The following is a 27,712-nucleotide window of genomic DNA, read 5'->3' on the forward strand; positions in this document are numbered from 1 at the left end:
ATTTTCTATAAACGAGGTATGTTCAATTTTGCTCTGCGAAACTCTTCTGAAAAGTTTAGGTGCGAAGATTCTTATGACCATCGTTGACCAAAGTAATTAGCCATGTCTGTAGGGTCTGTTAACGTATGGGAACGTATGGGATGTGTTTCTGTTGGCCATTCTATTAATTTTGCTCCATATACATGACAATGGAGAATCCCTACTGATTGTGTTTGTAAATTTTATGAAGCAGTTAATTTTTGCTTGTTTGCATTCATATCTAAATTTGGCTTTTGTTTTCTTGTAGATGATATAGTTGGAGTTGGATGGGCTCCTGCGAAATATACGATAAACTTTAACTTTGTTTTGACGGTGAATATGCAAATTTTTGTTCCACCAAGGGACACAATGTTTTTTGTGAACTTTTTTTTAAAGGTATGCTTTTATTTGCTGTCGATCTTATTGGCTTGGTAATTGTGGCGTTAATTTTGTTTGGGTTACTATCAAATGATTTGCTGCTTAACTCCATGTCTACAGCAGAACTATATAGGGACCAATCCGCATTTTTTGAAGTTATATTTAGGAGTCATTTTTGTTGACGACCAATTATGATTTGTTTGGATGGTTGTTAGGATTGGAAAGTGGTCACTGTTGTATAGGTTGTCTATTGTCACACATGTTGAAATCGGTAAAAGGGCTGTAGAGCAGCATGCAATATCTATGTTTGTTAGCGTTTTCAAAGTTGAAAGATGTGTAGGATGACCGTCATTCAAAACACACATACATATCTTTCAAATTCAACGCATTTTCCAAAACAATACCCTTAGGATTGTTTTTAGCGGAACCCCATAAAATATTCCAACAATTTACATCTCCAATTAAAAGCACTGGTGTTGTGATATTTTCAAATAGCGCTAGGATATCATTAACTGTGAACATTTTTATATTTATTTTTATATTTAGCGTTATCTCTACCACGATATTCAGGAGTTTTGAGGAATTATAAATTCTTTTGTGCGGAATGTGGTTTTTGATGAAAACAGCTAAACCATTTTTTGCATTTGTGTTTGATGGGTGGTTGGTTGAGTAAGAATGATACGAGTTAGGCGCTATTGGATGAGATTGGAATGGGATATGAGTTTCTTGCAGTGAAATAAATTGAGGACCATAATCCTGAATTAATAATTGTAGATCGACGTAATTGTTAATTAAGCCTTTTATGTTCCATTGGATTATTTTGAAATCCATCATAGATACGGATAAAAGAAAAATGTTGCTCTGCTCCGCTGCCTGAAAGAATCAACTATTTTTGAACTCCCGACAAATTTATAAATAAATTGTCAAAATTTCAAAAATAGTAGATCCTTGCAGGCTCCGGTCAAAACAAATGTTTATGGTAAAACATTATTCTGACATTTCCGTATCTTCAAGATCGTTTACAGCGTTTCTTCTTGCTGTAACTTTCGCCGGTGCATTTATCTTATTTTCGCTTGTGGTGGGTTTTTTAGATGTACTTGCTGAATTTCATGAATTAAAATATTCGCCGTTAATAGCTATTACATATTTGTGTGAGTTTAAAATCAAATATAGCCAATTGAGTTTAAGTAACCCTGATCACAAATATATATAACATTTAGTACTTCCCGAGATATGCTCCAAAATTCATTTGTATATAACGGATAACACCATTGTAAAGCTCTTGTGGCTTGTGGAATAATAAATTCTTCTTTAAGTAGAAATTTAAGACTTTCTTCTATGGACAGGTGCAAATCCTTTATATTGGGATTTGTTCTCCTAAATGTTATATATATATTTGTGATCAGGGTGACGAGAGCTATTTGTGGAACAATTTGGTCCCTATCCGAGCTTAAGCTTAAACTTAACTTAACCAAAATTAATAACTCTACTGGATTCCTCTTTGCCTTATCCAGATATTAAAACCACACGATGTCCAATAATACGAGGAACAACTTGCTACCACCGACTTCCTTGATGATTCCGCAAACAATACTAACAAATTCTGGAGGTGGTGGAGGATCTGCTACCGGCAATCCGCGCAATAAATGTGCCTTGAAACCCGGGCACTCATTAATGGATTGGATACGTTTGGGAAACTCGGGTGTTGATTTATCGGGAACCAAAGGGCGCATTGTACCTGTTACACCAGAAGAATTGGCAAAACACAATACCAGAAATGATGCTTAGGTTAGGTTAGGTTCAGGATGCGTGACTGCCAATGCTGACAGCCACTCCACTCGGAGACCTTGAGGTCCATTGTGATCATCCAGACTATTGTTGTTATTGTTGATTGATGGTGTTTTGTTGTGATGTACTTAGGTGAATCCGGTTATTGTGTTGAGTATATGGTGATTGTGTGCATAATGGAGATGATGATTGTTGCTGGTTAATGTGTTTGTTATTGGTGATTGCTGGTGTTGTTGTTGTGATGTAAATCAGGGTTATTGTGTTGAATATATTGTGATTGCATGCATAATGGAGATGATGATTTTTTGCTGGTTAGGGTGTTTGTTATGGTGATGCCAAAGATGATACTGTGAGAGTTCCAATGGGATGCAGATTAAGACCGCACTGTACTGCCCCAGAGCCACTTAAGGCTCTTGCAGTACGCTACCAAGATTTTTGGGTCGACAGAGGAAAAGTAGGAAAGAGATTCAATCACGTGTACACCAAAAAGTAAATGCCGTTTGACAATTAGTCTAGGACATTTACATAAAAGGTGCTCAATTGTCTCCGTTTCCTCCTCATCCTCACATAGCCTACAGTACTCAATGCTGTTGCCATCCCACTTGCACGTCATAGATCTAATGCCGCAGTGGCCAGTTATGACTCCTGTGGCGATCCTGATCTCCGACTTGCATAGTGAGAGAAGGGACGCAGTCCTACGCCTCGAGATAGCCGGCCAGATAGACTTTGATACCTTACAACCAGGTACGTCCTGCCATATCCTTTCGGTTTTCTCTGCGTAGAACTGGCTAAGCTTGCCGAGAAAATAGCAAAGCGGGGGTTTGACGTAGTCCTCTACCATAAGGTTAGAGGACTGGGAGCCACGTCTTGCTAATTCGTCAACAATCTCGTTTCCCTCAACATTGCAGTGCCCTGGTACCCAGCATAGCCTAACACGTGAGTTACAAGTTTTTAACAAGGACCTACAGTTTTGAACAATCCTAGATTTAATAGTATAAGACCTTAGCGCCTTAAGGGCGGCCTGGCTATCTACATAGATTGTGACTGCCCTACCTGTTTCGTCCGTCAGTCCTACTATTAATTCTAAGGCCTTCATTACTGCGAAGACCTCCGCTTGAAAGACACTGCAATTCGTATTAAGCTTGTAAGAGCGTTTAATGTTTAGCTCATTGCAGTACACCCCCGCACCAGTACCTTCGACCATCTTAGAGCCATCAGTAAAGATGGAGAGGCTATCGGGTAGTGGCCTGCCATGCTCCCATTCACTTCTGGCAGGGATATAGACCTCCGCTACATCAAAGTCCAGCGAAGGCGAGATGTAGTCTGTTTCAGACCCACCGCCACATAGTCCGATCTGACTGCTAAGATGTAAAATGCTAGCATGTCCAGACCCTGAAGTACGCCATAGATTAAGCTCCTTGAGCCTCAAGGCACTACGGGATGCTAGATACTGAACAGAAGCATCCAGAGGGTGGATGTTCAGTATTGCACTCAGTGCTGCTTGAGGGGTGCTCTTCATTGCCCCCGTAATAAGAACTGAGGCTGATCTTTGCACACTAGCTAGTCTAGACAAATTTGACTTACTATTCAGGGCCTGCCACCAAACAAGACACCCATAGGTCAGAATGGGGCATACCACTGTCGAGAACAACCAATGTACGACATTTGGTCTCAGACCCCAACTCTTACCTATCGAGTTCTTACAAGAATAGAGTGCAATTAGACCCCTTTTGGTGCGCTCCTCTGTGTTCCTTTTCCATCTAAGTTGATGGTCAAGAATCACACCCAGGTATTTCGCCTCCGTAGAGAGATTCAACTGCACTCCATCTAGTGTTGGTGGTACGAACTCGCTGATCTTTCTTTTCCTAGTAAAGAGCACCAGCTCTGTCTTAGCCGGATTCACACCCAGTCCATTGTTGTGAGTCCAGCGTGAGAGTTTAGCAAGTGCCCTTTGCATTAAATCAGATAATGTGGTTAAGAATTTCCCACTAATCAGGATTACCACATCATCCGCATAAGCAACTACCCTTGTTCCTAAATTGTCGAATTCCAAGAGTATCCCATTTATCACCAGTAGCCAGAGCAAGGGGGATAAGACACCCCCTTGAGGTGTGCCCCTGGTGACAGATCTCCTAATAGAGCTCTCCCCAATATTAGAATTGATCAGTCTGCTTCTAAGCATACTGTCAATCCAATCTATTAAGATAGAGGGGACACCCAGTGATTCTAGAGCGAGATGAATGGATTCGAGCTTCACGTTATTAAAGGCACCCTCTATGTCCAGAAAGGCAGCCAAAGTGAAATTCGAATCCCCCATATTCTTCTCTATACAACCTACGACACAGTGTAGCGCTGTTTCTGTTGATTTACCTTTAATATAAGCATGTTGAGAATTGCTTATGAGGTCACTGCTGAAGAAAGTTCTAATTTCTAAGTCTAACAACCTTTCCAAAGTCTTTAAGAGAAAAGAGGAAAGACTAATCGGCCTATAGTCTTTAGGCAACGAGTGACTTGGTTTCCCAGCTTTGGGAATATAGGTCACTGTCACCTCTTTCCATAGTGCCGGAATGTGCGATAGTAGTAAACATGCCTTAAAAATCTTCTGAAGGATGGTTATCAGCACAGCCGGTGCATTCTGAAGCATCGCTGGAATGACACCATCAGGTCCAGGAGACTTATATGGCTGAAAAGTACTTATCGCCCATGAGATCTTGGGATAGCTTATTAATCTGTTGACAAGAGCCACCTCCTCGGGCGTGCGGTTCCTGCTTTCATACACACTCGGTGCACTCGAGCTGGCATCCTCACTCCCAGGGAAGTGTGTTCCTGTCAGCAGATCTAGAGTCTCCAGAGCGGAGTTAGTCCAGGTACCATCATCCCGTTTGATACTCCCGAAGGGTTTTGGATCCTTCGAGATCACCTTACGGAATCTCGCCGCTGCATTAACCCCTTCTATCGACTCACTAAAGCTTTTCCACGAGTCCCTTTTAGCTTTCCTGATTTCACTCTTATACCGATTGAAACTCTCTTTATAGAGATTCCAGTCGGTATCAGACTTTGTTCTGTTAGCTTTATTATATGCTTTCCTACAACTTTTCCTAAGCTTAGCCAGCTCCTTATTCCACCAAACTGGTTGTGTTCTCCTACCAGGATAAGTTAACGGGCAGGACTTCTCATAGCAACACAGGAGGACACGCGTGAGATCTTCAACTTGGCCATCTATTTCCTCCGTTGTACGTGGTTCGGAGAACTCGCACAACCTCGAGGAAGCAAGGGAGTTGTAGATTTCCCAGCTTGTTCTCCTTGGATTCCTATGAGGTAGTTGCCTTTTACCTCCAAAATGCACTCGAAAGTGTATCGCCCTGTGATCTGAAAAAGAACACTCATTCGATACTCTCCAGTCCATTATGGAAGTATCTTCCATATTCGTAAGAGTGATGTCTAAGACCTCCTCCCTTACCCTATTATGAAAGGTGGCGGTGTCACCCCTGTTGCATACTCTAAGATTATTAACTAAAATAAAATCGAATATGGACTCACCCCTCGTATTGGTGTCTCTGCTTCCCCAGTGAAAGTGGTGAGCATTTGCGTCACAGCCCATCACCAATCTGCAGCTGCCCGCCGTCTCCTCCACAAGTTTGCGCACCAATTCGCTAGGTGGGTCGGGTGCCTCATACGGCATATAGACTGAGGCCAAGACTAGAGCCCTACCGGTAACCCCATCCAGTCTCACCACAGTCGTATCACCATCACTGTAATTGTAGAGTTGAATAAGATTTAAACTTTTTCTAGCTACAATACAAGTTCTTACTTTATCTCCATTATTCGCATGGAATAGTGAGAAGTGCTTATTGTTTAGCCCAGAAACCCTATTTTTATACAAATAGGGTTCCTGGACCAAAGCAATATCCACAGCAGAGTCTGTGAGGGAGAGAAGGAGTTCAGCAGCTGCGGCCTTACAGTGGTGCAGATTAATCTGCAACACCTTGAGACCGTGCTGCTGAACAACCTTACTGTGACCCCGAGAACCTGAACCGAAGTCCACCGGACCCGAAGTACAGCACTCCCCCACAGTCTCTGATGTATTCAGCACTCTCACTGTCAATGGTGAAACGCATCACCATGCCGTCTCTCTCTCTGAAGCGCTTCAAAAGCCTCCAGCCGTCTACCGACAGACCCCTATTTTGCTTCCGCAGCATCTTAACAACTCCCCCTGCGTCAGAGTCAGGAGGCGGCACCCACGTAGTGGCCACAATCCTCCTGGGAATCTCCTCCACAGGGACAGCAGCTAGTTTACAGCCTTCCCAGAGGTTACCAGAATCCCCTACTAGCTGGACAAGGAAGTCTCTCGACTCCTCGTCCTGGCAGTAGAGAATTCTGATTCCCCTTTGGATGACTGCTCTGCCGAAGCCGGTCTTGCTGGCGTCAACCTCATCAGAGGTGATGGCCTCTCTCAACAGGCCTTCCACTGCAATCCAGTGGGAATCGCTGATCCTCCCATCCAGATCAGCCTTGTCAATTATCGCCACCCGGAGATTCTCCGGGGCGATCACGCCTTCCCGGTTAACTGGCAACGGGGTCCTGCCCTTGGAAGTCCGTGGGTATGACATTCCTGGGTCGGCTTTACTAGCCTTCCCAGGTTGAGTCCCTTCAGACTTCCCCTGACCGGTCGTCCCTTGTGAGAGCGGTGCCATGTGGTTGCCCGGTCGACGATCCACCACCCTCTTAGCTACAGGATGCGGATCCTCAGAAGATCTGACCCTCTTGACGCATTCCTGCGCAGATGTCTTCGAGTATCCGCTCTGTTTTGAGGTCGATGGTCCGTCATCCGCTGCAACCCCATGGCCACTCACACTGCCAGCACCTCTCTTTACATCAGAAGAATAAGCTCCAGTAGGTGTCGACGACCTTACAGTTGTCTGTTGTCCAGTCAACTGTAAGTTCGTCGCCCCTACTGGATCTACACCCTTCTTTACCCCGGCGGGTTCAGTGGCAGACACTGGCAAGACAGTCGGCATAGGCGGTACCTTTGACGGCTGTCTAACTGGTGGCTGCACTTTACCCTGCACCAACTTCGAAACGGAAGGGACCACTCCAGTGCTTCCCTTACGCTCCGTAGTCTTCGGGGCCAGTGGAGTCGACCTGTCTAATCCTGCCGCGGTCGTCGCAGACGCTCGCAAGGGATTAGAGCAGGTTGACAGCACTGGTTTTGTGGTTCTCCCCATAGAGGTTGCCCTTTTCTCAGCCGCTGAGCTGGAAACTGCAGCCTCCACAGGGGTCGGGATCTGGTCAATTGGCAGGGAGATCCTTTCAAAGTGAGGGTATTTCTTTTCAAAACGCCTCACAAATCTGATCTTCAGGCCAATTTCCCTAAATTCCGACGGGGTCACCTCGGATGGGTTCTTGCCAATAAATCTACGACAGTAGTAGATGGCTCTCCGGTAGTTATACCTGTCCTTCTTCTGCCGAGATTTATTGGCTTTGGTAGAGGGAGACATGGGGGAGGCCGTCGACGTATCCTCCTCCACAGCATCCTCAACCAAGGCGTCTTGCCTGTTCAGGGTTGGTTTGTCGGAACCGACCGACAGTTTAGCCCCTGAAGGAGAGGGAGCCTCAACCGTTAGGTTAGAGCTCTCCAAACCACGAGAGAGAGTAGCGGTGGATGATTGAGATGGGATAATTGTGATATCCATCTCATCATCCTCCCAACTCTCCCAGTCCCATGGAGGGGGGCTCTCCTGACTGAGTCGGAGACTCTCACTGTCCCTCAGGAGCTCGAGCAATTCCCTGCTCTGCTTATTAATTGCGTCACTGACATTGTCCAGAGTCGGTTCGTTGACGTCCCCGCCCAGGGGTTGAGTGTTCGCACGAGGTGCGGCATTGTCCGGGTTCGATGCAAGGGTCGATAATGAAGATGGTTTGGGATTGTTGTTGTGGTTTTGTTTAAAGTTTGAATTATCCATAAGAAATTGACGGTAATGGGGGAGCTGAGTACAGCCATGGCATAGCCCTCCACTACCATGACTGGGGCACTGACTACTCGCTGAGGTGCCCAGGTATCAAGCGAGGCTCCGTGCGAATACAGTTGGTACCCTAACTGCAAACCTTGGAACACCGATAGGCACGAGGTCGCATAACACCCCGGTGTTAGGGGATCTCTCAATTACTTTGGTAGGAGATCGCTACCAAATATATGTCACTCAATCCAAGGATACACTTTGACTTTCAGTGCACTAAGTTGGTATCTGACAATGAGTGGATAACCTTTGGTCGATCACAGCCTCCCAGTTCAACACTACAGGAAGTTGAATGAGAGATCTGCGACGTCTAGCCCTCGCATCGCGCCAAGATTGTTATCCCCGGCGAGGGAAATGATGCTTGGATGGCCATACGAGGGGTGGTGTACAATGTAACACGTTATATGGATTTTCATCCAGGGGGTCAGTGTACAAAGTAACTTAAACATTCCTTGTTTAAAGTATATTTTTCTTGCTGTATTGTTTTAAGGTGTTGACGAACTTAAGCGTGGTGTGGGTAAGGATGCTACAAAACTTTTCAATGAGGTCCTTGCTTGGGTAAATTATCAACAGTTACTTAATAAATGCGTTGTTGGTCCACTGAAACATGCCAAAAAAGTAGACAAAGTGCTAGAAGAAACAGCAAATTCAATAACAAAGAAACCTTCACCTCAATTTTCAAAACCTCCATTGCCCCCGTAGCCCAAGATATTATACCACGGTTAGATTGGATACAAAACCGTCAAACTTTAACGCTATACTTCTATACCAAACAATTTTACAATCCCGGTTCCTTAATACGTAAAGTGCCTGATTCCTCACTTGGGTATGAGGCCAGGTATTGACGTGCTTAAGAAGGCTGGAGGACTACATCGGTTTATGAGTTGGCCCAGAGCAATTTAAACTAGCTTAAACACTCTTGCAAGTAAAGAAAGTGGGCTATTGTTACTGGAGCAATGGAACAAACTTAAAAATAAGTGAGTGAGAAGGTAGATATTGAAATGTTTGGTCAACATTTACGAAATCCACTTGAAATTCATTCGATTTCATTTGACATTTGAACAATGAAATTGACAGTTGAAATTTAGTGGATTTCGCAAATGTAAACCAAGCATTACTTACCGTTCTATACTTACCTTTCTATACTTACCTTAATCTTGCTTTGTTTTCATTTCTTTCATTTACTTTTCTTTCATTCATTACCTTTTCTTTAAGTAATTGAGTAGCTCCGCTTGTCATTTTCCAAAAATATCTGTGAAAATAAAAACTTATAGGCTTTTTATATTATAGCTTTTTTCAGAGTTAACCTTCTTTATAAGAAATTTTTTGAAATGTAAGCAAAGGAATCGACAGTTGAAACCAAGTGTGTTTGTTAAATCCTGTTATATATGAACGTACTATTATGCAAAATTAATTGTCTGAAAACCTGTCAGAAGGCAAGTTGCTGTCAAATATATGATTCCACAGTGCTAATCTATCTAAAGTACGTTTGTATTTTATGACAGCATCTGATCTATACTTGAAACATATGGTCTGTTCCAGAACTGCAAGAATCTACTAATTTTTACTATTTTTTCCGATAACATAAAGGAAAAAATGCTATCGTAGTAAAAAATAGTAGCTTCTTGAAGGTTCTGGAACAGAGCAAATATGTTTGTGTATCAGTTGGCGTGAAATTGTATTTGTGTCGGATGTTATAAATTAACGCTTCCACATTGTGATGTGTAGTTAATTTGTTTAGAGGAATATCACCATATGTTTCCCATATATGAATAATATTCTGCATTGTTTTTACCCAAGGCATAGCTGTCTTTGGCTCAATATTACTTAAAAATGAAATGAGTCTTTGTAATTTTAATATTTTCTCTTCTAAGGAATAAGATAACTCACATTGTATTAATTCTACAAAGTTTATCATTCCAATTACAAAGTTTTTTGTTTCAAGATAACTAGGTTGTGTTGAGTGCACAATTGAATTTACAATTTCCTGATAATACAACGAGGAATAAGTTTGAATTTTGAAGTGATTAAAGCGATAATCAGCTGTTACCAATGGAATTCTTTTTTTAATTACTAAAAAATCCGTAGATACCTCAATATTATTGAAAATTATCGTGCCGCTAGCGAAGTTTCTAGTGATTGTGCATAGGATATGCATCAAATCAATTGCAATGGGTATTGTATACCCTTGCACAATTTCATTAAACGATTGGTTTAATGTCGTACGCAACATTTTAGTATGTGGTGACGCGTAATCTAAAGTGATCATCGCAATTTTAGCGTTTATGCTATTGGCGATATTTAATACTTCACGCGTAGTATTTGCGACACTTATCGCATCGACTCCGTTTTAAAAAACTCGAATGCCTAATATAAGTTCCCAATCAGAATGAAGGCCGTGTATTTGGAAGACGTATGCTACACGCTTCATATCTCCAAAAAATAGTACCTCCATTCCATCGAGTGTTAGTACACATAGCCTTTCATTTTCAGGCATTTCATTGAACAAATGCCTTAAAATATTGGTTGTTTCTTCATCAAAACCTACATCTATTCTAGACCACTGCGCTTCTAGATCTGATGCTGGGGGAATGGGAGCATTTTCATCTACCCTCAAAGATTCATACATTTTTCTAGACTTTAGTAAGAAAGCATTAAGTACTCGTACTTGTCGTTCAGAGTAAGGTTCTGCGAACCGACCCTCTAGAAAATTAGTGAACATTTTTAAATCGGGACTGTTTTCCAACATAGGTTCCGCATTATCTTGGGGAACATTCTCGTTATCAACATGTTCTTCGAGAATGTCTTCCAACATAGCTTCCGCATTATCTTGGGGAACATTCACGTTATCAACATGTTCTTCGAGAATGTCTTCCAACATAGCTTCCGCATTATCTTGGGGAACATTCTCGTTATCAACATGTTCTTCGAGAATGTCTTCCAACACAGCTTCCGCATTATAATATTGAGGGGGTTTGATTGTACATTATTAGGTACAAGTAAGTCCTCATTTACATTTTGCAAAATTTGCACCGAAACAATTGCAGGCCTCTCTGGCAATGGGGGTAAGGGTAGGTTCCGGCTTGGTTGCGAGGAACTGAAGATCCTATTGCCCCCGCAACTATCACTGAACAGAAAGCAAAATCTTTCATGACCGGTCGTTTTTTAATCCAAATTGTTTTCTTTCGTCTTTATACTTGTTTTCTTTCTTATTTATTGTTTTAAAATATGTCGCGTAGAACCGTAAGTATTTATGATAGTGACAATGATATAAACAATAACTTTTCTTTTCTTGCAGGGAGTAATTATTCAAATTGTGACAACAATTAAAACATGTAAGAGAGGGCACGAGAAGAAAAACTCCAGAACAACCAAATCCTACGAGGACTTCTATTGTCCAAAGTGCCAAGAACTAAAGATGGAGGGACGGCGCCGCCAGCCAAAGGAGGAGGAACCGAAGAAGTCGGAGAAGGTTATAAAGTCCGAGGAGGTTATATTAATTGTGGACTCGTCGGATGATGCGGATGATGAGAAGCCCTGTTTTAGCGGAGCAGCTGCACTGCAACAGCAGCAACAACACCTACGTGAGGTGTCCCGCCAGCCGCAGGTGCTGCAACAACAACAGCAGCACAACAACAACAACAAGACCAACAACAACAATTGGTCAATCAATTGCTGCAGGCTAACGAGTTGCTCCGGCAGCAACTGTTGCTTCTGCAAGCCGAGCGGCAGCAATTGATGGGGCACCAACAACAGCAACAAGAAGAAGATCAACGCCAGCAACTGTTGATGCAAGTCGAGAGGCCATTGGACGCCGAACAAATGGGTGAACAAATGGCTGCCCTCGAAATACAGATGTCGGAAGAGGAGGAGCAACGACTCCTCAATGAAGTTTAGGATGGAACGGTATGTGTGTTCATTATTTATGTATTATTTATTAATTTGAATAATGTGTCATCATTTATGTATTATTAATTTTTTTTGCAGTCTAAAGTCCGTCCTGAAGTCCTACGGGTCCTACGAATTGCCTGAATTACAATTACAGATTTTTTTTGAAGAACACCAAAGACATCAAAGACATAAATACAACAAGATACGAAAGATACGACATTTTTATGCTATGGCTTTTGAATTGAACATAAATTTTTTTTTTGCATGCATTTTTTTGTTACTTGCATTACATATCTTTACAATTGTATGTCTTTGAGAACACTTCTACTTCCTCTTATGTATCTTATAAATTAAATTAATTAATTAAATAAAAAGTAAAACACACTTTACTCCTCACACTGTAATTTTGATGGCGAGAGTTGAATTATTTTTAAAGAAACTAATTGCAAAGGACTAAAATTTAATTTTTTCTATTAGCATTTAAAATAAGATATTAAATTTTCTTAACAAAATAGGATTTAAAAGTGTAGTTTTCTTAAAGTATTGTTTTGTTGTCAAAAGACAAACGTACATACACACACACGCAAGTGTATCACTTTTCCAGTCAGAATTTTTTTGAAATGAAATGAATTTTTTGTCGGGAAGAAAACGTAACCTTAACAAATCTTCCTCTAGTGTCATCTATTTGTCCATGTTTATACCCTAAATATACAAATATAAATATACAAATTTTGATGTCATACAAAGCCTATTTTTATACCCTACACCACACTGTGGTCAGGGGGTATTATGTCTTTGTGCATTAGTATGTAACATGCAAAGGAAACGAGATAGACCCATAGATCCTTCTAGGGATATGCTTAGAATCACTTTCTAAGTCGATTTACGCATGTCCGAACGCTATTTATTTTGGTGTATATAGCTCCCATTTACACCAATATTGAATATTGATACAGTGTCCCACAAATGTCTTCGTACCCCAAGTATGTTCAGATATATTTAATAAAAATCGCGAAAATAAAGACAAAATTAAAAAAAAATTGAGTGTAGGTTTTTTTATTAAACGCATCATTTATATAAAGAGAAAAAAGAAAAGCATTTCAGTTATGTGCATGAAAGATATTAACGAAAAACTAAAAAAAGTTTGAAATTCAATAGCACAAAAGACTTCGTACTTTTTGAGAGTTTTCAATAAAATTAATAAAAAGTTCGCGAAAATAGAAATTTTAATATTTAGTTGGATAGCCTTTATTTTGTATAACAGCCTTGAGACGATCTGGCATTGATTCCACAAGTTTTTTTGTGTAATCTCTGTCAATTTTCTCCCATTCCTCCAGGAGAACTGCTTTCAGTTGTTCTTTGGAGCTAATGTGGTGAGTTCTTATTCTTTTTTCCAGCATATTCCACAAATTCTCAATCTGATTCAAATCCGGACTTTGCGGCGGTGTTTTTAAAAGATGTGGTGTATTGTAGGCTAAATACATCCTAGTATTATGAGCCATATGTTTGGGATCGTTGTCTTGTTGAAAATAAAAATTGTCTGATAAACCTATTTTTTCAACGCTTGGCTTTAAATTCTTCTTCAAAATGTCAATATATGCTTTATGGTCCATTACTCCTTCTATTATTTCCAATTTTCCGACCCCATTTGCCGCCATACAACCCCAAACCATTATACCTCCTCCTCCATGTTTAACTGTTTTTATTGTGTTTTTGGGGTTGTATGCTTCCCCTGTCTTTCTCCACACCCTCATTCGCCCATCAGAACCAAATATGTTGTATTTTGATTCATCAGAGAATACTACGGTCCTCCAGAATTCGAGAGACGCATGTTGATATTGACGGGCAAACTCAAGACGTTTTTTACGATTTACCTCATTTATATAAGGTTTCTTTCGGGCTGCTCGAGAATTGAAACCAGCTTCTACGACTGCTCTTCGCACAGTTTCTGGGTGGACATCTTTATTCTTCGATTTGAGGAGTTCCGCGCTAATTTTTGGTGCACTTATAAATGGATCAGTTGCTATCATCCGCTTTATTAATAGCTTATCTCCATTGTTTAAAATTTTGGGCCGTCCGGATTTTGGTTTATTTGCAACACGGACCTCATATTTAAAGCGACCGACCACTGATTGGATAGTGGATTTGCTTCTGGACATTGTCTGCGCTATTTCCTGGTACGATTTCTTATCCTTTACGTGTAATTTTAGGATTAATTCACCTTCCTTCTCAGATAAATATTTTCCAGGCATTTTGACGTTTATTTTCACAAATTTGATTACAAATAAAAGAAAAACTACTATGGAAGTTCGTAAAACCCGAAAAGCCCACATCACCATTTATTCATTATCGTATTCTGAGTAAATTGGAGGAAAACTTAAAACGTACGAAGACTTTTGTGGTATTGAATTTTGATCTTATTTTAGTTTTTCGTTGATATCTTACATACAAGTAACTTAAACACATTTATTCATCATCTATATATAAATTAAGTGTTTAATAAACAAATCTACACTCAAATATGTTGAACATTTTCGTTTATTTTTCGCGTTTTTCATGAATATTTCTAAATATATTTGGGGTACGAAGACATTTGTGGGACACTGTATATCCTTTGAAATCATTTGAATGGAACAAAAACAAAATACATGTGTTTATGTGTTTGGAATTTGAAATACTGTATTGTATTTTGTTTTGTTTTTTATACGCACACGCAACACGCATAGTTAGGTTTCGACAAACAAGCGACTTTATATTGTACTAGGTCGTTCAAACGGACATTTTTACAGCTCTAACATCCTTGCGAGTGCATGCATGTGTTGCTGTGAATTGTTGTTTACATTTTGTATGAGATTTTATTCACAACTAATCTGAAAATCAGCTGTTTTTGCTTTCGCCGCGGCAAAATCTTTTTTAGTTTTCTTTCGCCGCGGCAAAATCTTTTTTAGTTTTCTTTCGCCGCGGCAAAATCTTTTTTAGTTTTCTTTCGCCGCGGCAAAATCTTTTTTAGTTTGCTTTCGCCGCGGCAAAATCATTATATTGTATCGACAGTCAAAAAGCTTCTTATCTGCTGTTTTGCTGAGAGAGCGTCTGTCTGTTGTTTTCAAATGGTGTCTCTTCTACAACTTGTCTCTTCTTGAGGAAGGTGTTAATTTCCGTTCGCCATTGATAACAGCGAATGTATGTAGACGCCTGAACATTCCATTGAGATACAAAATGCTATAGGGGGATGATGTAGTGAAGACAACAACAACTGGCCCTAGAGTGGAGGAGGTGGAGGAGGCAATGCACCGTACTATAAGATGGGTGGATAGATGTATTAAAGCTGATGACCAAAGACCAAAGCTTATTTCCCATAGTACAAGGTAAAGTAGAATGAAATGATTGATGTGAATTAATGTTTTAATCCTAATGTTCTCCTTTAGGCGGTTTGGATTCAGAACTACGCAAGAAATGCGTAAGTGGTTTAATGGAAAGAAAGGTAAGAGGTTATGCTGTTGGTGGTTTGAGCAAAGACGAGTTCTGGCGTACCGTTCACACTAGAGTTGTACAATCTAGTTCATTTAAAAGATCTAGTTCAATAGCTCAGCTCTTTAAACTGAACTAGGTCAGTAATCTAGTTCATAGTTCACTGTCCAGTTCAATCATTCGGATCAAAATCGTTCACCGGCTCTTAATCGGTCGTTTGATGAAAACGCATACGTACACCAAATACAAACAAACAAAAGACTAATATAATTTAACTAATCTATAACAAAAATACTACATTTGCATAATTTTATTGCATTCTTAAAGAAAGATTAATTAATTTTAGAAAAAACATCCTTCATTTAGGTGGCTGGCAAAAAGTCGTATGTTGTGTGGGAGTGTGTGTAGAAATTGTCATTGCAAAAAAGTTTTGTGTGTGTGTTTCTTTTTATTTTTTCCCTTTTTTTCTATCCAAAAAGGCAGATTGAATCTGGATTCGGCATATTTTAATATGTTATGTCTCCTATGTTTTTGGACAGCTATTCCATGTACCTTGATCCAAAACATAAACAAACTGATCACATTACAAAGGCATCCCTTAACATAGACGATGCCGTTACTTTATATATTTGTGAACGACATGTTGAACTAGATTGTGAATCGTTCGTTGATCGTACGGTCACCGACAGATTACAGTTCAGTGAACTATTGAACTATATCGACTGATCTAGTTCATACGCTCTTTTCAATGAATCGTTCAATTGAACTAGTTCGTTCATGAACTATACTACTCTAGTTCACACAGGTACTGACCTCCTGCCCAAGGATAAACCGCGCTATTTAATGGGTGTTGGTTTTGGATACGGGAAGCTTTGGCCGCAGTTAATATACAGTTGTCTGATGACATCGAAGTGGAGAATGATGAAAAGAAACCCAAGCGTGTTTCGGAGTCCCAATAGCTATAAAGAAACGATTATTTTATACTGGCAGTAATGCCATGTTTACACTTGCGCTCTAAAATCCACTGGATTTCACGAAATCCTGAAATACATCCCGGTGTTTACACTTATTTTTTTGTTGATTTCAAAATATCACAATGATCAAGGTAGATGCATATGCGCAGCTGATCGAACATGAATTTTCAGAACAAGTTGTTGTAAATTGAATTAGTCATCAAAAATACACGGCAATATAGAACTTTACAACTTTATTTCGAAAATTATCGTAAAATTATCTATATATCGTATTAATTGTGTATAGTACTAACAAATGAAAAAATAAAAAATGATTTTATCGTTAAGACATCACAATAATAAATTTTGATAGATAAAATTTGTGTTCAGAACTTGCAGCAGTTTTCCCGTTTAGTGCTAAAAATGCGTTCCCGTACTCTGAAGTCTAGCAAGACTTGCAATTCTCCTTAAACAAAAATAGCGCCGAATAACACCCTATTCTCCTGTTTTCTGCCATACAATTTTGGCCTAGTAGAAACTAGCAGCATGTTCATTGGCATCTAAATACGATAGCTGATACGTTGATTTGCTGCAGTTTTTGCAATTTCCGTAATTTTTTCGTTCCCATATTTTTTTAGAAATTTGTATGGGGAAGCCATTTTTGGCAATTCGTTCTTTTTTCTAACAGTACGAGAACACAATGAAAAATAGCATTGCAACAAAGTAATTTAATACTTTTTTCACATTGTTTACAAATTTTGATACTAAAATTTTTTGTTGCAGCAATTAACCATCTACCTTGTTTATTGTGATACGTGAAAAGTGTTGCAACTTTTGGTACTTTTTCAGACAAAAGCAGGGTTGTATATCATGTGTACTGTGATTTCGATGTTGATTTCGCTGAAATCACGAAATGAGATGATTTCATTTTTGTATGCGGAATCATGATAATTTTTGCTTGATTCCGCGCGAAATCACGAAACGCCTTCGAAATCACGAAAAGACGCCGAATGTAAACCAAACATTAGTCTTATCTTAACCAACTAGAGCTGGCAAACCATCGATGGAAATATCGATAGTATCGATACTTAATTTTTTACGCCAATATCGATGAATAGTTTTTTATATCGATACTATCGAAAACCTTGGCATCACTAAAGAACACCCGTAAAACAATAGCCAGCAAATTGTTAACAGACCATGGCACAATTATACAGGTACAGCGGCAAAAACAGCTGATCTTCATACCAGTTGTCAAAATGCATTATTGTGAATAAAATCACATACAAAATGAAAACAAACAATTCACAGTAATGCATTATTGTGAGCAAATTTGACATTTGGTATGATTTCATGTAACACCTTCTTATTCCACCATGTAACAGACGCGATTGATTCTACCTGTAACCTTTTTCTGTAAGCGAATAAAAAGATTTCATAAAGCTTTTTAAAAGATTAAAGTATATGTCATGGATGGGATCGGTTAAGATGCGGCCAACATTTGCCCAAACACCTAGGAGGTTGATGAGGAAGTTAGTTTGATGGGGTAGCTGCTGTATTGACCGCAAATACGGTCAGATTTGATGAGTAAACCAACACGGAAACCCTGGAAGTAGATGACGAAGACAAAGTTGGGCAAGTTTTGATGGTAGAATGCATCACGCAAAACACGAACCTTTTCGTTACGTGTGGCCAAGGCAGTAACGGCACCTTTGTTTTGTGGAAGGCCCTCTTACCAAAAGGTTTCGCAAATGTTGCAACAATTTGTCCAAAGACAGCACAATCAATCTGGCGGCAAATGATTGGATGATGATCAACAAACAACAACACCTATTTCAGATGGATCACCATATATGCCAGTCATGACATAAACAATTGCTTGACCGATGGTAATAATCATACCAAAGAGTTTTTGGGCACTTCAATGATTTTAGCACCAGCCAATTGCATCTTGGATCTTGCGTTTGGGTTTTGCAATTACTGGCATACTGCAGAAAGGCTTTATGACCTAGAGAATTTTAATTCAAATGATTATTTTGTTTCGTATTAAAACACTTTTTATACCCTCCACCATAATATGGTGGGTATAATTGCTAAACTCATCTCGACACTCCACCGACCAGTCAGTAACAAAATGATTTCGTCAAATTGGACTGGAACAATTCTCTTCAAACTCCACCTCGAGAGCACGCAAACTTAAAGTACCGACGTTTAAAATTGAGTTTTAGAAGATACAAAGACATAAATACAACAAGATAAGACATTTCTTTTGCTATCATTCTTCAGTGAATGGCTTTTGAATTTAACATAATGTTATGTTACGATATGGTGATATAACATTTTTTTCTTTTATACATTTTTACGTATTTAACCGAATTTACCGATTCAATTGACATGGAATTATTCTTGAATAGATCCTTGAATTCATAAATTTCGTTTCTGATACCATTACATGAAATGTTCCTCCTTGGTTGCGATTTTGAATTAACTGCAACCTGTTAAGGGTAATGTTTCTATAAAAAGTTTCGTAAACATTTTTTTGTTGCATGCATTTTGTCAGGTCTTTATTACTTTATGTCTTTGGAAGATACTTCAATGACATACGAAATGTTAACAAAACATGTTTGTTGGCCATTTTGGGTTGTAAATAAATAGGGGTGGCAATTCCACGATAGTATCGATTTTATCGATATTTTGAACCGGAAATATCGAAAAAATCGAATGGGGCCGATATCGATAGTTTGCCAGCTCTATAACCAACCCACCATCTTATGTCACATACTGTGACATTGATAAAGAAAAAATAAAAACTTTATTCTTTAGAGAGATATTCTTAAACGTTTTAATGTACACATATGTATTTCAATCAAAAATAATCACAAAATGCAACAAAAATTTAAACATGCAGTTGTAAAATAAATAACCTATTTCTTTGATTTAGCTGGGGCCTTTGTCTTTGCACTAGCCGTCTTCTTGGATGTTGAAGCCTTTGTTGTAGACGCTTTTGTAGAGGCTGCAGTTTTCTTCTTTGCCTACAATCGTTAAATGGATTAAATAATTACCATTAAATATGACATTGAAGAATTCTCACCTTTATTAAGCCGTCATTTTCCAAGTTATCATCATTTTCGTCCTCAGATTCGACAGGGGCCACCGTACCTTCTTCGCCCTCTTCCATGCCGCCTCCCATGAAATTTTTATCACAGGTATATCTCGTCACCCTGATCACAAATATATAAAACATTTGTTGCGGAAATCCATACTTCCCGAGATATGGGCCTTTGAATTTCCAAAAGTTCCCTTGTAAAAAATGCCACCTAATAAGACAAAAATTTAAAAATAAAAAAATGTTGCTCCCTTGCTCTAGGTTTGCACCTGTCCAAAGGATAAAGTCTTAAAATGTCGGCCGAAGGCCGGCTAATTAAAGAATTACAATTAAACCAATTTTTTTAGCATAGTGAGTATATTCAACTTGCTCCGTATTCTGAATGACCAATCTTCTGTAGACCTTGGTGGAGGGTATAAAAAAGTTGTTAATGTATTAAAACTTCATATCATTCTGTTCTATATAAGAACCCGAGTTGGAACTGATCACCACAAGTGATATAAGATTTTTTTTTAAAAAGTGGCAGTCTATGTGCATAAAACATACCGTGTAGAAACCGCTTTACCACTTTTGGGAATTATACAACTTTTACCACTTTATAATTTACAGGAACAGGCCAATATTATAGCTTCTTGCCGGGTGAACCTTTTTTACCGCGATTTTTTGACATATGGAAATGATATTTGAAACGCAATGTGTTTAATAAATCCGGTTATATGTAAGCGTACTGGATTCATTGCATTTTTTGCAAGATTATTTTTCGTAGCCAACAAAAAATTAGTCGACATGATATCCAAAACTTCAAAAACTGAAGGCATTACAATTCATGAAGGAAACCCCCCTTCGATTGTATATGTGTATGTATTGAGAAAATGATTCCTAGACAAGACACTAGGGTGACTTGATAAAGAAAAAGACTTCAATAAATACTTCATAATTACAAATTTGTAAAAATGTTTGTATAAATAAAAGTTATCAAAATCAGCCTTTGTCTTCTAGCCATTAGCATTCAAACAATAATAAATAAAAAAAATTAATTAATTCACTAAAAAATTTCGGCGCGCGCCATCCTCGCTCGAATTGACAGCGGCGCATTTTTAGCCGATTTGAGCCGATGTAGTCGGCGGCGGCTAAACCCTGCTGAACTGCCGACTGAAAATCGACTCGCTTCCACCTCTGAGTAATTTTTCTTTATTCAGTGTTTCTCTTTTTGTTTTTTGTTTTTCTACGATAGTAGTGTTTGTTGTTGTGATGGGCGTGTGTCGAGTTTTATTTGAGTTCGTTTCTGTGAATGCTTTTTGAGTTGTTGTGTTGATACGGTAGGTGTTGTGAGAACATCATTATTGTTGGCACAGTTGCCACAGTTGGTAGAATGTTACTAAAATTGGTAACTATTTATGGGGTTGGTAACTTCGTTTTTGGTTTGGTAACTTTTTAAGGGCCCGAAATGATTTTCGTTCCCATAGGATATTAGCTTATGGTACACATTTTTTTAACTTTTTAATCAAATTTTAAAATGTTTTAAATTTTTGAAGAAATATGTAAAGTATTTGGAGGAAGTATTACAGAGAATTATTTAACTACATTGATATACTTATTGGCCAACATATTTGAAAGTATAAAGACTAATGAACACGTTAGGCTTTTTGAGCAATTTTCCGCATAGTTGTTGTTAAGTTTAAAGGTGTTGTTTAAGCGTTTATTCGTAATTTTAGGCTGACTGCAAGTGTTACTGAGTTCCGAACAAAATGTTTATTTGTATTTGTTATGGCATATAAACAACATCTGGAAAAAACATTTTTGCGATCCTTCGATTTTGAAATTTTTGATAAGAGCAATTCAACAATAAAAGATACAATCGTTGCTTAATTTTGTGGTTTTAAATGTTTGTATATAGTTTCTAAAACGTTTTTGTAATGCACTATTTTGAACATCATAACAATTACAAATTCTTTATTATTTTTGAAATTTGCAAAAATAAACCATATCAACCATTTTTTATGATATAGTTCTGTTTCATCGCAGTGTCACCCGTTGAGATTATTTGAAACTGGTCTCTTGCTACAAATTAGTAAATACCTATTGAATAAAAAATCGATTTTTCTGTCGCATTTTTATGTTTTGTTCAACTTTTCGAATGATAATAAAATCAAGATTATTGAGGTTAAAGTTTATATTTTATTTATTGCATATTATTTCCAATATTTCGAAATTACATTAAATTTCATCTTCAGGGACGTTGTGACGACAAACGAAATAAAAAAATTGGTGGGAAACAGATTCTTCTTCGTCAAAATCTCAATAAGGAATATATCCTGAGCCTGTGTGAACTGAAACTTTCATCTATGGGCAGATCGAACAACGGCTACACAACCAAAATCCCTTAACCCAAAGCTATGTATTAGGAGATTTTCAGAATTGTGTAGCCATTTGCGAACGTATGAACTTGCCAACAAAATATTGATTTTATCATTGATCACAAGTGTTGCAGAGAAGGTACCTGAAGAAATGGACCGGACCAACATAGTTTATTTTAGAAGTAGATATTATTTTGGGGGTCATTCCTTTTAAAAGATATTACTAAATCCAAAGTTTGGTCCAAATCTGTGGCTCCATTCAAGAAAAATCGCACATACCGTTTTAGCTAAAATTCTTGATATTTGAGGGAAAATTCCAGAAGGAGTAGACCAAAAATCACCATCTTCGAACTTTATATAAGGCTCGCAGAAATATCGTGATAAAGTTGTCGGGCGCACCAACCACTACACATGATTGCCGTAGGTTTCTTTACAGCTTTCGCGACATTTTCTCTGGAAGTATGGACTTGCCCCTGAAAAAACCTGTACTGTAGTAATAGGGGACCCGAGAACGCTTGTTGCAAAATAGCAAAGCGTTTCCCGAGAGGTATTTTTGTTTATAAATTTATTTATTTTAAATGACTAAAAATTGGTATTTAGTCTTCGTTGGGGGTATAAAACATTCCACCTGAAATTTATCGGCACAGGTCCACGTCTTCACACAGCCCCCATAGAACGGTACCTCCGGATTTCTGGTATTTTGAAGGTTGTGCCCTCAATATCCCACCGAAATGACTGAAAATTGGTAGTTAGTCTTCGTTGGGGGTATAAAATAATCCACCTGAAATTTTTCGGCACAGGTCCACGTCTTCATGTAGCCCCCATAGAATGGTACCTCCGGATTTCTGGTATTTGAAGGTTGTGGTCTCAATATCCCTCCGAGATGGCTGAAATTTGGTATTAAGCCTTCCTTGGGGGTATAAAACCTTTCACCTGAAATTTCTCGATATTGGTCCACGTCTTCATATAGCCCCCATAGAATGGTACCTCCGGATTGCTGGTATTTTGAAGGTTGTGCCCTCACTATCCCTCCGAAATGGCTGAAATTTAGTATTAAGTCTTCGTTGGGGGTATAAAACTTTCCACCTGAAATTTATCGGTATAGGTCCACGTCTTCATATAGACCCCACAAAATGGTACCTCCCGATTTTCGGTATTTTGAAGGTTGTGCCCTCAATATCCCACTGAAATGACTGAAATTTGGCATTTTGTCTTCGTTTTGGGTATAAGACTTTCCACCTGAAATTTATCGGTATAGGTCCACGTCTTCATATAGACCCCACAGAATGGTACCTCCCGATTTTCGGTATTTTGAATTCATTAAACCAGTTTTTCATGGTACTATAGGATGGTTTAAGATTTAATTTGATTTATGCACTCTTGCCGTGATAAATTCCATTTTTTTGCGTATGTCAAACATTCGACTTTCGGAAGACGGAGTCAACTATTAAGTCTGTCTGGTTACTTTTCCAGCAAGAATTGTCCAGCAAGAACTTTCTCAGAGAGTAAGGAGTTTTTATTCTCTTTTGCTAGAAAATTATAAAAAGTAAACAGACACCTTCCCAGCAAAAACCAGCAAGCAATCAGCTGACTTGCCAAAACAGAACAATTTGTCGGCCAATGAAGGAACCAATGTAAGCAAAAATGTGTATTTTATTAAAAATAAAAAAAGAAAATGACCCAAAAATGGATTTTTCCACCTTCCAACTTTGTTCTACACAAAAATAATACAATTGGACTTGCTATTTCCGCAATAAAATTGTTTTTTATTTTCACAAACATAAATCAACGAAAAATTAAAAACAGATGATTGATTGTTTTCAGGAAGAAGAAGACTTGCAAATGTTTGCTAGAAGAAATTTGTCCAGCAAGAATTGGCAAACTCTCAGTTAAAGAACTGTCAAAATGTCTCTCTCGAATTGCTCTCTTTTGCTGGTTTTTTGTGTTAACAGACGACTTCCAGCAACAATTGGTACAAATTGTTACAAATTTTAGGGTAACTAGACAGACCTATTATTCGTAGTCAACCATTAGTCGTAGTCTATTATTTTCGTAGTCGGTGCGAGAGGGTGTTGAGAGACATAGGGTTACCATATGCCTCACCTCTCTCTCCATCAAACTCACAATTGACGCAAGGAAAATTGCGTAATGTAAATATGGACTTAGAATTAAAATAAATATACAAATTTATGCATTCATTAGCCAAAATTGACTGTTTGCAGTCTTTCAAAACAATTTAAAAAAAGTAAGCATTTTCTCAAAAAAAAAAACAAAAAAAAAAAAAAAAAAAAATAAATAAATAAAAATAGGTAAAAAACTTTTTAAGTTAAACGGTTTTATGTTAAACATACATTGCAGTGTTTAAGATAAATGTACTAAAAACCAAAAAATAATAAAATAGATACAGTCGTGGGAATTATAAACATATGCATAGACTAGACTAAAATAAAACCGTGGGGCACGTCAATTGTCTACAATCGTTGAGTAAAATGTTTGTTTTGTAATGTTACACTATAATTAGGCAGTTGTTCAACCGACAACGATGGACGTGTGATAAGTAGGGCTAGAATGTGGAAACAAGCTAGCAAGCTCGATTATAAGCGAGTTTTAAGGTTTCATAGTGGTGAGCGAGTAGTACTTTGTCGATTAAAGACAAACTACGAGCAGTGAAACGCTTCCTCTCCAGGCAGCAGTGTGAATGTCCAACGATAAACTAGTTGAAACATCTCTTTTATTTACATGGAGTGTATAACTATTGGAATTTCCATGAGCAAGAAAATAGTAACTGCCTAACGACGAATTAAACGATTCTTCTATCGCACATTAAGTCGATAATTTGTAGACAATTGACGTGCCCCACGGTTTTATTTTAGTCTAGTCTATGCATATGTTTATAATTCCCACGACTGTATCTATTTTATTATTTTTTGGTTTTTAGTACATTTATCTTAAACATTGCAATGTATGTTTAACATAAAACCGTTTAACTTAAAAAGTTTTTTTTACCTATTTTTATTTTCTAGTTTTTATTGCAGTCCAACTCCTCTATACGCAGTCCCTGCAAAGATCTTACTCTACTAAGAGCCACGTAGGCTGGACCTTCTTCAAACAGTTTCGCACCTAAGTATACGACTGCGTGATCCACAGTGCTGCCCTGCATTTTATGTATTGTAGAAGCCCATGATAGTATTAAAGGCAACATTCTTCTTTCAGCCGTCCCGTAATTGTACTTAGCTAGAAACTGTATGGCTTTCGGGTGTATAAAATGTACTGTATAGTGCACTGTATTCTTCTTGTCAAGCCCTTTTATTTGGAGGGATTGATAAAAAATTGTTGTCAGCCATTTGGTAGCGGCGGCCATCTTAGATTTCAATTTTGAATAGTAAATTGTATTCTACTTGTTGAGACCTTTCATTTGATACCCATGTTGATGGGATTGATAAAACCTAAGTTATCCGCCATTTGTAGAGGCCGCCATTTTGGATTTTAATTTTATATAGTACATTGTATTCTACTGGTTGAGCACTTTCATTTGATACCCATATTGATGGGATTGATAAAATCTACGTTATCCGCCATTTTGTAGCGGCCGCCATCTTGGATTTCAATTTTTTATAGTATGTTGTATTCTGCTTGTTGAGCCCTTTCATTTGATACCCATATTGATGGGATTGATAAAACCTACGTTATCCGCCATTTTATAGCGGCCGCCATCTTGGATTTCAATTTGTTATAGTATTTTGTATTCTGCTTGTTGAGCACTTTCATTTGATACCCATATTGATGGGATTGATAAAACCTACGTTATCCGCCATTTTGTAGCGGCCGCCATCTTGGATTTAAATTTTTTATAGTATTGTTACGAATGTAACTGATAGGTTTAAGTTAGTTTAGTTTAATTTCCGTTAATTTAAAAATTTGAATTGTAACGTAAAGTTTTTATTACGCAGTTACTTTATTTAAGCAACAACAACTACCATGTAGAACTCTCTTCATTATTCTAGATGTTACTTTACCTTTCATTAATGTGCTTTTATTTTGTTTTGCCATAATCATGTAAGTCCCAATTTACATTGGGCGAGTTTACTTGCGGCAATTGTCAGTTTGTAGGTGAGAGAGGGTGCTGAGAGGCAAAGGGTTACCATATGCCTCACCTCTCTCTCCTACAAAATGACAATTGCCGCAAGTAAACTCGCCCAATGTAAATTGGGACTAATTATTGTTTAGTTTGTTACTTCTTTGCACTTGTTTGTTGTTGTTACGTCATTACTGTGCTTGTCGTCCAATTGTATTCCCCCATGTATGTATGTGAGTATGGTTGTTCGCTTAGTGCGAATGTGCGTCTGTGTGTTCGCTGCACAGATTCGAGATGTTGCCATATGTGTTCTTGACGACTCTAGAACAGGGAGACTTTGGGGTATAAATACCGGGGAAATGGCAATGACGGAGTAGTTGTGTTTTAAGCGTTGAACTGAACAGATCGGTTAAATAAGAGCTGCGTGCTAACTAGAGACTTGCTGTGTGCTTTGTAATTAAAGTCGGTTCTGAATAAGTGTAATAAAGTAAATAAAGCATTTTAGAAACGTAATCTAAAACGAACCCTGTTTTATTTGGTACAAATCGTACTGGGGAATAAAACAACGTCTACACGGACATTAGTTAAATCTAATTCCGTAACAATTGGTGTCAGAAGTGGGATTACGATCATCCTACAATGAAGTTTAAGGATTTACGTGTGGAAGACTTGAAGAAGGAGCTAAGTAAGTTGGAGTTGTGTTCTACTGGCAACAAGGCCGAACTACAAAAACGCTTGTTGGAAGAGTTCGAGCGCAGTGGAATGAACATCGATGAATATGAGTTCGACGGTAAGGAGGAAGTCGAGTTATCGGCAAAGGGCGAATCCTGCGTTGAGGAAGTTTCGTCGGTAGCTGCCAGTGGAGACGATTTGAAAACAATGCTGGCTATGATTATGCAGGAAATGAATAAGAAAAGTGAAGAAAATTCCAAAATGATGGAGAAATTAGATGCTAAAATGGACGAAATGAAAGCGGAAAATTGTAGAATGGTTGAAGAAAATTCCAGTAAAATGTTAGAAGAGATGTCTAGAAAGAATGAAGAAACTTCTAGACTTATGATGGAAATGAAAGCAGAAAATTGCAGAATGGTTGAAGAAAATTCCAGTAAAATGATGGAGAAATTAGAGGTAAATTCTAGAACAATTAACGAGAAACTCGAGAACATCACGATGGTGATTGAAAAGAGAGTAGAAAACGTGGAGGTACAAATTAAAGAGTTGGATAAAAAGATTTTGTCTGTTGACGAGAAATTTCTGGCCCATGATGAGAAATTTGTGAACCTTGAGAAGAAAATGTCGGAACTGGAAATCAAAGGCGGCCCAGTGAGAGCTATTCATAACACGTTAAAAATCAAGCCTCCTGTGTTCGACGGCTCAACCTCTTTCAATGTGTTCAAATTACAGTTCGAGACCGTGGCTACTAGAGATTCTTGGAACGACAATGACAAGGCTGTATCACTACTTATGGCATTGCAGGGCGGTGCTGCTGAGGTAATACAGACTATTCCCGCCGCTTCTAGAAACAGTTATGGAGATATAATGGCTGCTCTTGAACGCAAGTACGGTGGCGAACATAAGCAAAACATCTACCTAATGGAATTAAGGGGAAGAGTACAGAAGCCAAATGAGACCTTACAGGACTTCGCAACGGAAGTAGAACG

General features: G+C 38.5%; 1 protein-coding gene across 1 annotated transcript; it reads left to right on the forward strand.

The window, feature by feature from the left end:
- The first annotated feature begins 1,504 nt into the window (after positions 1-1,504).
- LOC141405504 (uncharacterized) lies at positions 1,505-12,496 on the forward strand. Its single transcript, XM_073989897.1, has 6 exons — positions 1,505-1,547; positions 1,911-2,170; positions 8,553-8,624; positions 8,692-8,759; positions 11,500-12,107; positions 12,189-12,496. Exons 2-5 carry the CDS (start codon positions 1,927-1,929, stop codon positions 11,938-11,940), a joined length of 825 nt encoding a protein of 274 aa, XP_073845998.1. The 5' UTR covers positions 1,505-1,547; positions 1,911-1,926; the 3' UTR covers positions 11,941-12,107; positions 12,189-12,496.
- Positions 12,497-27,712: the final 15,216 nt, after the last annotated feature.

The sequence above is a fragment of the Musca autumnalis genome, unplaced genomic scaffold (assembly GCF_047663935.1).
Source record: "Musca autumnalis isolate F117 unplaced genomic scaffold, ASM4766393v1 scaffold_5, whole genome shotgun sequence".
NCBI lineage: Eukaryota > Metazoa > Arthropoda > Insecta > Diptera > Muscidae > Musca > Musca autumnalis.